At 50.5% G+C, this 15,015-nt stretch overlaps 2 protein-coding genes across 2 annotated transcripts in view; one reads left to right on the forward strand and one right to left on the reverse strand.

The window, feature by feature from the left end:
- The window catches only part of KCNC1 (potassium voltage-gated channel subfamily C member 1), a gene marked incomplete at both ends in the record, with an annotated part of 43,005 nt that extends 41,620 nt beyond the window's left edge, over positions 1-1,385 (forward strand). Inside the window, one exon of the mRNA XM_082844357.1 lies at positions 1,321-1,385. Coding sequence (XP_082700483.1) covers positions 1,321-1,385 — 65 coding nt within the window. The remainder of the gene's footprint in view (positions 1-1,320) is intronic.
- A 6,202-nt stretch (positions 1,386-7,587) lies between these two features.
- The window catches only part of SERGEF (secretion regulating guanine nucleotide exchange factor), a gene marked incomplete at its 3' end in the record, with an annotated part of 218,942 nt that continues 211,514 nt past the window's right edge, over positions 7,588-15,015 (reverse strand). Inside the window, exon 11 of the mRNA XM_082845349.1 lies at positions 7,588-7,931. Within this exon, the coding sequence (XP_082701475.1) occupies positions 7,588-7,931 (344 nt within the window). The remainder of the gene's footprint in view (positions 7,932-15,015) is intronic.

A 15,015-nucleotide genomic window follows, 5' to 3' on the forward strand; every position in this document is an offset into this window, starting at 1 on the left:
GGTGTGGTCAGCGCCCCCTTGTGGTTGGTGAAGGCTGAGCCCCGTGGCGGTCTCTGCTCAAATTCTCCTTGGATCGGACCCTTATCTTAGGCTGACCCCCTGGGGAAAAGGCTTCCACTAGCGCTTGAGCATGGGCTGCGGAGAGGCTTGGGGTGGGGGCCCAATGCGCCTTAGCTCCATGCTTCAGGCATTGGCCAGGGCCTGGAAGGCAGAGGAAGCCATCCTCGGCACAGCGGACTGGCTGGGCAGCTCATGCATGTTGGGAAGCAGCTCACAGGCTCACACGGGGTGCATGCTGACCGGGGTGAGCAGGCTGGGCCAGATAGTTGGTTTTTTAGAGCAACAGTTGGTGTAGCCGGTGGCCATTCACAACTGCTCCAGTATTTGAAATGGTTCAACAATATGCAAGGAGAAAGCATAGAACTCAAAATAAAGGGCAAACCCAGAAGAGGAGAGGCAGCCCACAGGGAGACGGGGGAAGTCCTTCTGGTCACTAGTGCTTAGTGTGCTCACCTGATCCAGGCTGGTCCCTGCTTCCTTGCCCGGCCTGGAGGTCCCTTGGACCCCAGCGCGGCATACCACATCCCGCATGGTGCTGCATGGCAAGGGGGATGCTGGCCCCGGGGGCGGGCCCCATCCTTGGCCTTCCATGGATAGGCCTGATGCTCCCCTTCACAACTGGCTTTTTCCCAAGTGGAGGCTCTAGAAAGCCAGGAACTGGGCAGCCCAGGGGGTTTCAGTGGATGGCAGGTAGACCATTCCCAGTGGCTGTGCTCTGCCCGGTAAGGTCTCGTGGGCTGCCTGTCTCCTTCATCTTGAATGTTGGATTAATCTGTGTGGCCTAAAAGAGCAGACAGGAGAGACTCTTTACTGGGCTTCCAGAAGCCCAGGCTGTGTGGGACAGAAGCAGCCTGTAGTGGCCAGGGAGTCCAGTGGCAACCACTGTCCACAGGTGGTACCCACTCCGCAGTCCCACAGAGGTACCAAGGGTGAAGGGCCCCACCAGCATCAACCCGGCCCCGCTCTCATGGAGTCATGACGGCCGCCGGGGACTTGCTTTTCTCAGGATGATTCCAGGCCGTAAGCCATGTGCAGGGTAGAGAAGAGTTAGGAGCTTAACCCGTTCCCCCAGGAGGGAGAGAAAGAGGCGTGCTAGGCTGGCTCACTGCATGGGAGAACCAAGCCAGCTGGAGAAGAATCTGCCTGCCTCTGCATGCGGCTGTTCTGTCTGTCCTCCTCCTTCCGTAAAAACTAAGTACCAAGCGGGATGGGAAAGCCAAGAAGAGAAGCTCAAGTGTTAATTGTATTCTTTACATACAGATCTTTGCAAAGAAAGCCCTGTCATTGCTAAGTATATGCCGACAGAGGCTGTGAGAGTGACTTGACCAGGCGGCTTGGCCCAGGACACTGGTGGCTATTAAGCATCTGGGTGGACCTGCAGCCCCTCCTCACCCTCGGACAGAGTAAATTCACGCCATGCAGGTTTGCCGGACGAGTCCGAGTGGCCCAGGCCTTGTACTAGGACGGACGTAGCTTTTCTACGGCCAAATGGTAACTGACTGTAGAGGATTTGTTTTCCTTCTTTTCATTTTTTAAAAATTTTATTTTATTCGGGGAAGGGGTGGGATGGAAGGGTTCCTTAGCATGACTTGCATGAAGTTCAACAGAAAAACCCAGCAATCCAAACCCACCAATCCCCTGCAACTGTATGATTACCCTAAACCACGACAACAACGAAGAGAAACAGCAAGAGTCCTCTATTTTCTTTCAAAGCGCTTTCCTTTTATACATGTTGTTGGAGCCAAACTGTAAATGGCATTTGGTAGAAACCTGTACGTTTTGGGGGCGAATGGAGCGGGGGGTGGGGAGGGGTGGGGATGGGGAACGGATTGCTTCCCTTTTTGTACACGAGATTGAAATGGAGAGTAAGGGTTCCCAAAAGGGCAGTCGGTCAGTCATCGGTCATATTGACCTCACCTTCATAGTTCATCTCTCACGCGGAAACTGAGAACTTTGCTCCAAATAGAATTGTGGAAACACACTGCCGCCTTCTTCCCTCTGTTTGGCATGCTTGCGACCCAGCGGACTTCTCCCCAAGACCCCTGAAAGCGGCTAGTCTAGGTTGATTCGATCATCTTAGCGGTGTGTAGATTCAGTGCGACCAACTTTCATAACAAATTGTTCATAGTAGATAATCAACACCTTATGGATTTTCCAAGTGTTCCTTCAGAGCACCAAAAAGATCAGGACCGCGGGAGGGCTGGTCCTCCTCCACCTTTATTAAGGCACAACCCGGCATTGTATGCAATTTAGTACTTCAGAGTAAGAAAACTGCATGCCCAATGTTATGCAAAGCGATTCTAGCATGAAATAAATTTTGTATCATGGTTTCTGTATAGTCTAAAGCAGATTTGTTTTCCTGAAGCAATCGGAGGTTTGCAGAGACACACTTCTGCATCTCGAATAAATATAGTATTTCCCCAACAGAAACAGAGGACAGTAGCTTGGCTTTGGTCTGATTCTAAAATTAGTGGTGGGGTAAGGGGTGGGGAAGGATGATATTTTTGAAAAACACATGCTTGAGATGAAAAAAAAATGCAACATCTCAAGCTCTCACTGCAGCTCGCAACATTTCCTGGAAAGAGAGCAATGCTGCTTTAGTTCAACACCCTCCCCTCCCTGGGCCCTGGCCCTCAATAATAAACAGCTGACATTGGAGATGAAGCATGGATTTGGGTTTTTATTGCCTTTGGCAGTGTCGCGATTCAGTTCTGGGCCCCTGGTCAGGCCCTCTGTGGCTGGGCTGGGGTGAGCCTGAGCCCTGGCTCCTCTGATCTCAGGGACCCACCCAAGGTGCTGGCTGTCCTCTCACTGGGGGAAAGCCAGGACCGCCACCTGCCCCCCAACCTGCAGATCCTGTTGGGTGGGGAGAGGGAGGCAGCTCTCAGAAGGAATCGGTCAAAAATGCCACTAAGACGAGCCCATCCTCTAGGGGGTTCACCAATACGGAAACTTCTCCGTGGATCCATGCCATATTCATGACTCCTTGAGTCTGGTTTTTTCGGAGCTCCCAGCTCCCGCCCCCGCCACTGCCCCTCATGCAGACCATGGTCACCTCCCTCCTAGGGCCATTCTTGAATCTGATGGAGCCAGAGGCAGGGGTCTGACTGGTCCGGGTGCCCTATGCAGCCGAACCCTTGCTGGGCCCAGTCTGGTGGTCACCTCATCACATACCCCTCCCTCAGCCTGAGGCATCTTGGAAGGGGTGGAGCCCTCTCCTAGGGATGCTGATTTGCTTGGGTTGTTCACTTGGCTTTGGCTGGGGGTAGAGTGGGGGACTGGAGTTCCAATTCTTTTCCTATCCATTCGAGAATCTCCGGTGGAAAGTCCCTAATGGTCATGGCACTCCACCTCTGAGCATTTTACAGATGAGGAACTGAGGCCCAGAGGGGAGGGATCTGACCAGGGCCACAAACAAATGGGGGTCAGTTTCCCCTGGATTTCCGTTCCCTGATGCCTCCCAGCATGGCCAAGACAACGATCATATGGGTGGGTGGGAGGCTGAAGGTGGGTGTCGAATTCTCACCCAGTAGTTTCTCACCCCTCTAAGCATTTACCTCACCAATGTGGGGCGGGGATCAGCGGAGCAGTGAGCACGCCAAGGCCTCTGCGCACGGCTTATGCAGCCGCAGAGCTGCCAGACCCACACCACGTATGTAACAGCCATTCATAAGCATCAGGATGTAGAAGCCAGGTAGCCTCCGCGGCTGCAGGGAGGGCAGAGTTCCCTCTCGCCCTGGAGGAAGTGCCTCTGGTGGACTCAAGTGGGACTTGACACGTGGCCGTTTGGAATAGGGGTTTTCAGGGACACAGCAGCTAACGGGGAACAGGGATTAACATACATTGAGCTTCTGCCATGTGCAGGGCAGCTGAGACAAGTGGTCTGATGATGACCCACAGTAATTCAACACGCTCATCTTAGAGGCAAGAGAACAGGCGCAGAGAAGTAAACGGCTCAAAGCCACACAGCCAATGAATGATGAAGCCAAGATTTTAACCCAGGTGGGCTGACTCCAGAGCTCAGGTGAAGCTGTCTCAAGCTAATTGAGGCCTTGCTGGGGCTGGAGATGGAATTGATTGGAACACCGGTCCTGAATCCCAGGGCCCTCAGGCCATGGGTATGACCGAAGGCCCACTGACACACTGCTCTGAGCCTTCCACGCACACATCTGACCACCTCAATTTTCTGCATAAACACCTGTTGCCCTAAGAATGAAGTCAGAGCTCCTTAAATTGGCTAGCAAGGACCCCGGCTCTCCTCTCCCAACTCTCACCTCTCCGTGCTCTGGCCGCTGGGAAATTCGAACCCTGCCGCAGTTATACGTGTGCCCCTTAGGACCTGGAACCCCATCCCATTTCCTGACTCACTGTCTACCTCCCAACTTCAATTTCTCACTAAGTCACTTCACTCAGAAGTGGTGGATGGTGATGGAGGGCTTTACTCTGAGCCCCAGGCCTGGATTCACCGTTCTCAAGCACAGCCTCATCGAATTTTGGCCTGATGGTCCACTGGGACCGAAGGTGGTAGGGCGTCAAGGGAAGCTGGGGTGCCTGCAAGGGGAGACTCTGTGTGGTAGGTTAGGATGTAAACATCCTGCTCAAACCTGGTACGTGGCCGCCCTTCGACAATCACTGCAGGGGCTGCAGGCCCAAGACCTATGAGCACACGATGGGGTCTCACTCCCCTCTCCTTTTCCCTTCCCTCGTTCTCATGGGGTGCGGCGGTGGCGGGGTGAGGGATATGAAGGCCAATCAACTTAGTCTATAGGGAAAAAAAGTCATTCTTAGAAATGAGTGGGCATTTTCTCATTAGCTAATCACTGTCAAATGGTTGTGCTATCCACAGCGTAGTTATCAAACATCTGTAAGAGATGAAAACAGAGGATGGGTAGGGGTGAGGGGATCGCAGAACCCACTCGTTTAGCCTCCTCACCTATGGTGACCCTAACATGCTTATTGGGTACTTTCTCTGTCCCAGGACCTGTCCTTAATGAAGGGATTCCAGAACTGACCAAGACCTGGTCCCTTGCTCTTGACGAGCTCAGAATCTAGTAGAAATGAGGGGCTTGGACATCTACAAGTCTGAGAATAACCAGTAGGGTTCAAAGGGTCCAGAAAAGAGTCTGGGAGACACTGTCAACAGACCCTCACCCCGCTGGTGCTTTCAGGCACTCATCAATCTGGCCAGTGAACTGATGCAGAGAAGCCCGTCCACCACTGTTAGGGAGGGAGAAATGGAGGAACCGGAGGGGACTGGACAGTCTGTGGTGCCATCCGGTGCCAAGAGCCATTCACTCTTGCATGCATGGATTAGCTGGGTTCCACATGCTTCTAAGAAGGGTCTGGCTCAGGTTCTGAGCAAGGCTCCGAGATTTAGGGCTGAGGCACCACCTCACCCTGTTTTAGGCTGGGAAGGAGCCCCGAGACACTTTCTTGTGCCCACAGGGAAGCCTTGGGAGGGGCATTAGAGCTCAGCAGCAGAGGACTTGGGATTTGGGTTTCTCCCAGCAAGTGCTGAAAGAGGTAGGGGCAACTCTGCACGGCCGTGCAGCGAGAGTGTGCGCTCCTCGGGAGTGTAAACCCTGTCTGGGAGGTGTGGGCCTGAGGACTTACCCACGTGCGGTGGCCTTCCAGTGCAGACCACCCGGTCTGTAGGACAGTGGGTGGTGGCCAGTAATGGTGGACTTGCTCCAGTCTGGGTCATCTCTGGGCCATCCAATTACTCCATCTCTGAAGGCTTGGTCACCTTGGCAAGACCAGCTCAGAGTGCACAGAGACGTCCTTCCTTCCATTCTGGAAGGGCTTTAGAGCTGTACTGGCCTCTGCTGGTTCTGGGAGGTGGGGGGACAAAGGGCTTTGCTGGCCAGGGCAGCGATGTTTCTAGGGTACGATACTGGGAGAGGACTCCACGTGCTGGTGTTCAAGGTCAGCCAGTGGCTGTGGGTGGTCTCTAGGTGCAGGCCTGGGGAGCTCAGGATGGCCCTAAATCCCCAGTTTCCTGAGTCGAACCCCCACTGGTCCCAGGGCCACCCCTTGTCTGCCCCCCTTGTCTGGCTCGAGGCCCTGGATGGGTCACCTCCCAATCAGGACCCTGGGCCAGGAGTGAGGTGTATGGCCTTGACATGGTCCCTTCCCCTTTTTAGGCCTCTGTTTTCCCACATGAACAATGAAAACGTTGGATAAGATCAGTGGTTTTAAAACTTTCTCAAGGACCCCTTTGTCAAGTGAAATCTTACGTGAAGCCTGTTATACAGTGTAGATTGAAATGTGGCTACTGTGAATAAGGTGGGGGGGGGGGACCCAGACCTCTGTCTACTTGGCCTTCGTTTCCCCACAGCCCAAAAGGTGGCCACTGAGTTCTCAGGAGAATGCTGTCAGTCTCAGGAGACTGCTAGGGTTCTAGAATGCAGTTTGACGGCCACTAGGCTAGAAGGTCGTTACAGGTCCTCCAGCTGTGGTGTCCTGCGGTTTCATAACATCCTCAAGCCCTTGGAGCCTAGTGCTCCCAGATCCAAACGCTCTCCTGAGTCAGAGGGAGGTGGTGTGGGACACGCCACAACCCTGGCTGGCTAGCTGGAGACACTGCCACTCAGTCCTCGGGGGAAAGCCACTTTCTGAGGCCTTCTGGCCAAAGGCCTGCTGCCAGCCACAGCAGAGAGAAAGCTGCTATGTCCCCCAGAGCCACAGCTGCCACCCGGGGAAGCCTGAGGCCTGGGGTCTGGCCTGCTCCCCATTTCACGTGAGGGCCCTCCTCCTGCAGAGGCCAGGACCTGGGGGCAGATGTCAGGGGTCAGGGTCTTTCCCTGCAGAACCCCCTTCCCACGCTGTGTCTGTCCCTCACCCGAAACTACAGCTTGGCAATTCCAGTCACACAGACTAGCTCCAGAGTCCTTCCTGGCTCAGATGAAGACATTGATCCTGGGAGTTTCATTGGTTCTAGATTCCTCTGTTTGTCCCAGGGATCTCCTCTGCCCGGTCTTTCCAGAAGTTTTGTCTCTTCCTCCACTTACTCATCTATACTTCCTCCACCCCCCACCCTCCCTCCAGAGCCTTCTCCCTTAGTCCTGGTCACCAAGACAAGAACTCCTTCCTGTCCAAGTAACCAGCCACCTGATCAGGGTTCCTCGATATCCTTGAACCAGCAAACTACATGCTCTGGGTGCTGAGAATGAGACCCCAGGAGAGGCTTGTGGCTGCCCTAAGCATGGCCTATAGGAACCTTTGTCTTGCTGAATCAAAGCCTGCTGGGGCAAAACAACCACTGGGGACAGAGCTGGGCTTTCTGTCCTCACCAGCTAGGGACAGGCTGGAGCCTTCCTCTGCTTCCCACGTCCTTGGGTGAGGACTGAACCCTCATTCTCACATGCTGGGCAGAAAGGATGTCCATTCCTTGAGCCCAGACACGGGGCTCCTATCGTTCCCGTCTGGTCAGCCCACCCAGAGTGCCTCCTGAATCCTTCGCAGGCCAGCACCGCAACCTGACAAAGCATTTCTCTGGGGACACTTTGGGTGGGTAAAGTTGCTTTATTAAAGGGTCTCTGTCACAAGCCCCCCGTTTCTGAACCTGTCAGATTGGCTTTGGGGAGAAGCTTCTGCATGTCTGTCTTTCCAGTTTCTCTCTTGGCCCATGGCTTCTTGAGATCCGGCTTCCTTGGTGGCATCTGGGAAAGGATCAGTGTCCCTGGGGCGCTGGCCCAGGGCAGGGAGGGCTGGCCGCTGGCAGAGGGCCAGGGAGTGGCCGGCCCCACAGCCCACGCGGAGTCCCGACAATGACCGCAGAGCTGGCACGGGCTTTGGGGCCCAGACGTTGGCTTCGGTGCCGTCCCCGCACATGCCGTGCTCGTTCCAGCCCCAAGAGTAACACGTCCCGCCTGCGAGGGAGAGATGAGACTGCTGTAGACACGGTTCTGGGGAACAGGGCCAAAACACTCACCCTGGGGGCACAGGTGTCACCGCAAACCCCCAGTTTACGCAGGAAGAAACCAAAGCTCAGCCACACCTGGGGGCCCGCTCGCCATCTCTGCTTCCTCCCCTGCCCTCCTAAGTCTGCTCTTTTCTTCACTCCCACCAGCCCACAACCATTCAGGTCCCAAACCTGGCTCTCCTCCGTGGCCCCTCCCTCAGTGCCACCTCCCACCCCCACACCTGCATCTCCCCCCACCACAAACACGCACACACCATCCTAGACCTGCCAATTCTGCCTCCGAAAGTCTCTCAAATCCTTCCACACCTCTCCATCTCCACTGCCATCACCCTGATCCCAACCCCATTTTCCCTCATCTGGGCCACACCAGTAGCCAACTAACTAACTGGGCTGCTCGCCAGCAACTCTGATCTTCAAAGAGCATCAAAACAATCTCTGAGGATGCAGATCTAACCAGGTCACTCCCCTGCTTCAACCCTTCACTGAGTTCCCCCACCCTTAAAGGCCTTTCCTCGCCTGTGAGGCCCTGAGTGATCTGGCTCCGGACCAGCCTGCTGGGGTCCCCCTGCACAACTCTCCCCGCCCCACTGCATGCCAGAACCCCTGCCTTCCTTCAGTCCCTGAAATATGCCCTGTGGGGCCGGCCTTTCCCTCTGAGTCCTGGCTTTGCTGGGCTCCACAACCCCCATCCTCCAGAATCTGTTGAAATCACGCTCAGAGGCCAGATTCCCCGGCACCCGATCAGCTTGGACTCTTGTCATCGCCCTTGTACTTTCCCTCACAGGCAGCGGATGGATGGTCCGGGTGGTGATGTGTTTACTATCCCCTCCTCACTAGACTGTCTGCCCTACAGTGAGAGAAAGAACGCATATGTTCTGCTCACTGCCCTGTCTCCAGCACAGCGCCTGGTCCCCAGCTGCGGCTCAACAGGGGTTTGCTGACTAGATCAAAGATTGAAGAACTCAGAGTCCTACGGCCAACCTCCAAGCCAGCATTCGAGCACAGGTCTCTCTGACAGCCTGTGATGCTCCCACCCCATCACAGCACCTCTTCCTGGGTTTTGGACCCTAACTAAACTCGCTCACACTTTTCTGTAGTTGTTTAAAAAAAATTTTTTTTTCTGGATATAAAAGTAATACATCTTCATGGTAAAAAGGGGAAAAAAAAGAAAAATATGGGTAGGTGTAAAGAAAAGCAGACTTCTAGAATCTTGCCCACTGCTATGAATATTTTAGGTATCTCTTTCAAACTTTCAATTTGTGAAACTTGTAAATATTTGTGTATATATTGTGTTGTTTTTATGCCTTAATAACACAAGCATTTCTCCACAGAACTTGGGAATTGTTCAAAAAGTAAATTAAAAATAATTTGTTTGAAATTTTGAAAAAGCTCAATATGCAGAAAAGTACAAAAAATAATTTAACAGAAAGACATATTCCTCAATCAGATTCAGAACATTAGTTACCATTTTGCCATATTTGCTTCAACCTTCAAAAAAATAAATCAGTTATAAAGATACAGTTTAAGACCCACCTCCCATCCTTGGCCCTCCATCCATTCCCTCCTTCCTGGAAGTAACCACTGTTTGAAGTTGGTGTACGTTACTTGCATGCTTGTTTTATATTTTTCTACGTGTATGTGTCCTTAAATATTATATAAAAATTTTAGTTTGTTTTAAAGATTTACATAAGTAGTGTCATTCAAATATGTGTCTTCTGTTATGACTTGCTCTTTATACCATTGTTTTTGAAATCTCTCTGAGCTGATAGTTACAGATTTAGTTCATTTATTTTAACTGTGCATAGTACATATCCCATTATGCATAAATCATATTTTACTCATCCATTTCCCTTCTGATGGACAGTTCTTTAATGATGATAATTGTTGCTACTTCATTACACATTATATATTACAATATATAATATACCATAATATTTTACTACAATACTATTACTACTGTTGCTACTACAAACAACACTGCAGTGAACATCCTGGAACACGTATCCTTGTACAAATTGGTGTTTGTGCACACTGATCCCTAGAAGTGTGATTGTGGCGGAACCACAGGTTTACATTTACCAGGTGTGGCCAAACAGCTCTCCACCATGGCTGTAGTCCCATCATTTATGGTCCCATCAGCAACGGATATGAATTCGTTTCCCTCTATCTTTGCCTTTAAGACTCTTGCTATTCTGATTAAGTACATGTGATTAATTTGCATTTTCTTGACTACTAGTGAGATGGAGCATGTCTTTATGTTACTAGCCCTAAATTGCTTTTTCTATGAATTGCGTGTTTACATTCTTTGCCTGTTTTGCTCTTTGTTTGCCTTTTTCTTACTGATTTATAAGTATTCTTTGTATATTCTTTTGTTTATATAATTGTTATAAGCATTGCAAGTGTCTTCTCCCAGGAGTCTGTGGTGTCTCTTCACTTTGTTTATGGTCTCTTTTGTTGTCCAGATTTATGTAAAATGACTGCCTAATTGCCCATTATGGAGATTAAACAATTTCCTTAACCTGTATCCCATTATCAGATAGATAGGCTGTTTCTAATTTTTCATTATTTTGTATAACATTTCTATGAACATCTTTGTGCGTGAATCTTTGTCTACATCTCTATTTTCTCAAATTAGATTCTTAGAATGGGAATTCCTGGTCAAATGGTATGGACATTTTTGAGATTCCTGAGTATTGTTTTGAGTACTGCCAGAATACTTTGCAGAAAGGCCACTTGAATACAACTACAACAGTCTGTGGGACCCTGTATCACTCCAGCATTGCCAGTATTCATTAGTTATTATAGTATTTAAGAACCTTTTCTAATTTGAAGACAAAAACGGTATCTCATTATGTTTATTTGTACTTTTCTGATTCCCACAGAAATTGAAAAGTAATTCTTATTTTCCTCACATATTTGAATTTCCTCTTTTGTGTATTGTCTGCTTAATACATTTTTCCTGTTTCATATAGAAGAGTTTAAGTGCTCAGACCCAAGATCCAGATGGCCTGGGTTCAATCCCATCTTCTCCATTAATTAGCCGTGACCTTGGGCAAGTTACTTAGCTTCTCTAAGCCTCAGTCCCCTCATCTGTTAAATGGGGATAATAATAGTACCTTTATCATAAAGGTTATAAATATTTATTCATTTATAAGGATTAAATGAGCAAGTATATATAAAATACATAGTATAGTAGTCCACCCTTTTGTGCAGGGGACACTTTTCAAGACCCCCAGTGGATGCCTGAAACCATGGAGAGTACCAAATTCTATGTATACTGGGTTTTCCTATACTCATGGGCGTGTAGCATGTACAGTGTGGATGGGCTGGACAAAGGGCTGATTTACATCCTGGGTGGGATGGAGCACAACAGAGCAAGATTTCATTACACTACTTGGAATGGCACACAATTTCAAAGAGTTGTTTATTGCTGGAATTTTCCACTTAATAGTGTCTGACTGTGGTTGACAGTGGGGTAACTGAAACCACTGAAAGCAACACTGCGGATAAGGGGGCACTACTGTACTAAATGACAATTTGCTGCTGTTGTTGTTCTCAAGAGCCTTATTGTTTTAAAGATTTTTATTTTAAGAATATTAATTCTATGCCATATCTGGCATAACTATTTTTTCTCAGTTTGATTTAAAATTTTGTTTTAGGTCTTTTGATGTAAAACATAAAGTTTATGGTTCTAGGTGGTACAATTTCTTGTTTTTTTATCTTATCATTTCTTCCATAGTTTGTAAGAACTGAAAGCCTATCCCTAACCAGATCAGAAAATATTCTTTTGATTTTTTTCAATGATCTGAGTTTCTTAACACATCTTTACATTTCACTCATTAACCACTGAAAATCTGTTTTGCAGACCGCTCTTTCACAGAGGGAGGCTGGCTGGCCCAGGATTACCCTTCTCTTTCCTTTTCCCTGGTAGGAAGGCAATCATTAGCCAAAAGCTTGGGCTTGGGGAAACACAGATGTCTGCCTGTTTGGCACATGAATGAGGAAATGCACACAGAGAGGATGAACCCCAGGCCACAAGTCCTGCAGTTAAGCAGGAGTTTCAGCCAGGTGGATCTGAGGCATGAGGTGGAGAATGGAACAGGCTTGGTACCTGCGGGCCTAGCTCGGCACCTGGCATGGGCTTTGCGCCCAGCCCTGGTGAGTGGCACCAGCTGACGGTCAGCAGGAATGGGGGTGGGAGGAAGCCAGCGCTGACCTACCAGCAGGACGCGGCACAACGGGCAGCTGGCAGGTCCCTCTCCTCCTGCCAAAGGAAACGCTCTAAGGAAGCCTGTTTGGGGCCGGGGTAGCCCACTGGGTTGAGAAGCCTGGCAAAGGCTCAGGTACAGTTTCCCCCAGTACTTCCAAAGAAGCTGACTCAAGGTTAGGTGCTTTATATTCTTTATCTCATTTAATTCTAACAACCTTGTGAGGCAGCCATGTTTTATAGATTATTCTCATTTTATAGTTAATGAAACTGAGGCGCTAGACCCAGACAGTGTGGCTCCGGCATCTGTGCTAAACTCTGCCTGTTCTATACCAGGGCTCGCCAGAGTTATTCTATGAAGGCAAACAGTAAATACTTCAGGTTCCATGGTCTCATTCGGTCTCTGTTGCATATTCTTATTCTTTATTACAAGCCTTTAAAAATCATTCTTAGCTCGCAAGGCCGTACACAGCAGGCCCGTGGGTTGTACTCCGTCAGCCCCTGGTATATATATAATATATACTGTGGACTGTGCTATGCTGTCCTGGGTCCCACATCACCACACAGCTGTGTGACAATGGTACGTCTGTCCCCAGCTACCTCACAGGGTTGCTAGGAGGAGGCCTGCATGTGCTGATGTACATTTAATGCCCTGGCACAGTGCCTGACACACGGTGACAGCTCACACCCACGTATGAAGCAGACCATGGGGAAAGGAGGAAAAGGCAAGGAAGGCCATGCTGGTGGCAAACCTTCCCAGCAGATGGGAAGGCCTAGGGTGGAATGACAAGTCAGGGGTTCCCCAACACTTTAAACAAACCTCCCATAGAAAGAAACCAGGCTGCTGAACTCGGAGAATGAAAGATGGGCCATCCCAGTAACAGAAGGACTCACACAGGACACTTTTCAGTTCTGAGCTCCTCCAGCATTTTAGAATATCTTTCAAGCACACCCCCTGTCCCTCACCCTCACTTAGGGCCACCTATTCAGCGGCACAGTGAAGATGGAAAGGCCGTCTGGACTCAGCAAGATGCTACTATGCAGGCTGTTCTCCTGTAGAGGTGAGAGGAAGGACAGCCCATGATAAGCCTCTTCCTAAGCTAACTGGAATACGGGACACCCAGTTTTCGAAACAGGTGAGTTCATGATGATTCCTGGCATGACAGAGGACTCTCTGCAGTGTGCCCGGCACTCGCCAGGTTCTTGAGGACACTGAGATCCCATCTGATTGGTCTAGATCTGTTTTACTGGCCCCGGGGCACATGGCTGAGCCTTGGGTGGAGAGCTCATAGTTACAGAGGGATTCCCTAGCCTCTTCAGAGTTTGGGCCCTTGCTCATGGGGCTAAGTGGAGTTGATGCAGGCTGTGACAAGTGACGAAGCTCATGGCCCACCACACTTGCGTCAGCCTAAGAGCCCTGCAGGCAGCGGAACCTCAGGGCTGGCAGGGTCCCCAGCACAGGCTGGACACAGTACCCAAATCTGTTCAGGTCTCGTGGCACCTGCTTGAGCTTCTTGGCAACCTGGGTCCTCACAGGGCCTTATGGTGCTGGGACTGCAGCCCAACTCTAGGAAGGTGGCAGCGTTTCTGCTGGAGGGTCTTGCCTAGGAGGGGCAAACACCTGAGTATGTGTGACAGAAACTCCTGGTTGTCCCTGAACCACAGAATGGAGACTACATTTCCCAACCTCTGTTGCAGCAGGGTGTGGCCAATGAGATTTGAGCTGAAATGTTCTGTAGTAGCTTATGGGATCCTTCCTTCAAAGACAGATGGCATGTGCCCTTTGCCCCTTCCTCCATCCTGTCCCTGGAAATGTGGATGTGATGGCTGGAGCTCTAGCTGCCATTTCTGACCATGAAAATGAGGGCTACAACCTAGGGATGGTGCTTCTCAGTTTCAAATAAATGTTACCTTAATTCTCACAGCAACTCTCTGAGGTGTTCTTACCTCCATTTTACAGATGAGGAAACTAGGCTCAGAGAGGTGAAAGAACTTGTCCATGGTCATGTGGCCGCCCTAGTCAGGACTAGGATCCAGGACCCCTGAGTCTCAGGCTCCTTCACCAGTTCCAAAACGGTAATAAAGTCACCGACTACTTAGTGTATGCCAGGCCCTGTGATAAGCACTTTATACGTATTAATTCACTAAATCCTCACAACAAGACTGTGAGGTACAGCCTAACACACCAGGGAGGTGGTATGAACTGTGCAAGGTCACATAGCTGGTGAGAAGCAGAGCTGAACTGAAACCCAGGCAGTAGGACTCCAGAACCTCTTCTGTTAATATATATTGTCCTCTCTAGCCAAACCTCTGTTCCTCAGATAATGAAGAAAAGGTAGAGAGTCATGGCGCACTTGTACAGGAACAAGGTCAGTGATGGCAGGCCAGAGCTGCAGCTGGTGAGAGAAGCACTCTGCGGAGGAGCAGAAACCCCTCCGAGCCCTTGTGAGCGCTGGGGCTGAGGCAGAGGCAGCTGCAGCACGCCCTGCCGCACCCCACCCCCGTCCGCATCTGGTGGGGTGGAGAGAGGAGGGCGGGATGGTGCGAAAAGTTAGGCAGCCAATGGTTCACCTTGTCTCTTGCCTGTCAAGGACCTAGGCCTCACAAGGCCTCACAAGGCCTCACAAGGACCTCGGGCACCAGGCAGGGCGCTCTTCTGCAACACCAAGCAGAGAGAGAGAGAGAGAGAGACAGGAGGGGTGAGGTCTGAGTGCCTCACGCAGAGGAAGTCTCTGGATTCGGGCAGGTGGTCAATGCCAGTGTGGACGGAGCTGGCCTTGGAGCCGGGCAAATTTGGAAGAAACTTCTGAGTGTCTAGCTGCCC

This window comes from Leucopleurus acutus, assembly GCF_964270905.1.
Source record: "Leucopleurus acutus genome assembly, chromosome: 8".
NCBI lineage: Eukaryota > Metazoa > Chordata > Mammalia > Artiodactyla > Delphinidae > Leucopleurus > Leucopleurus acutus.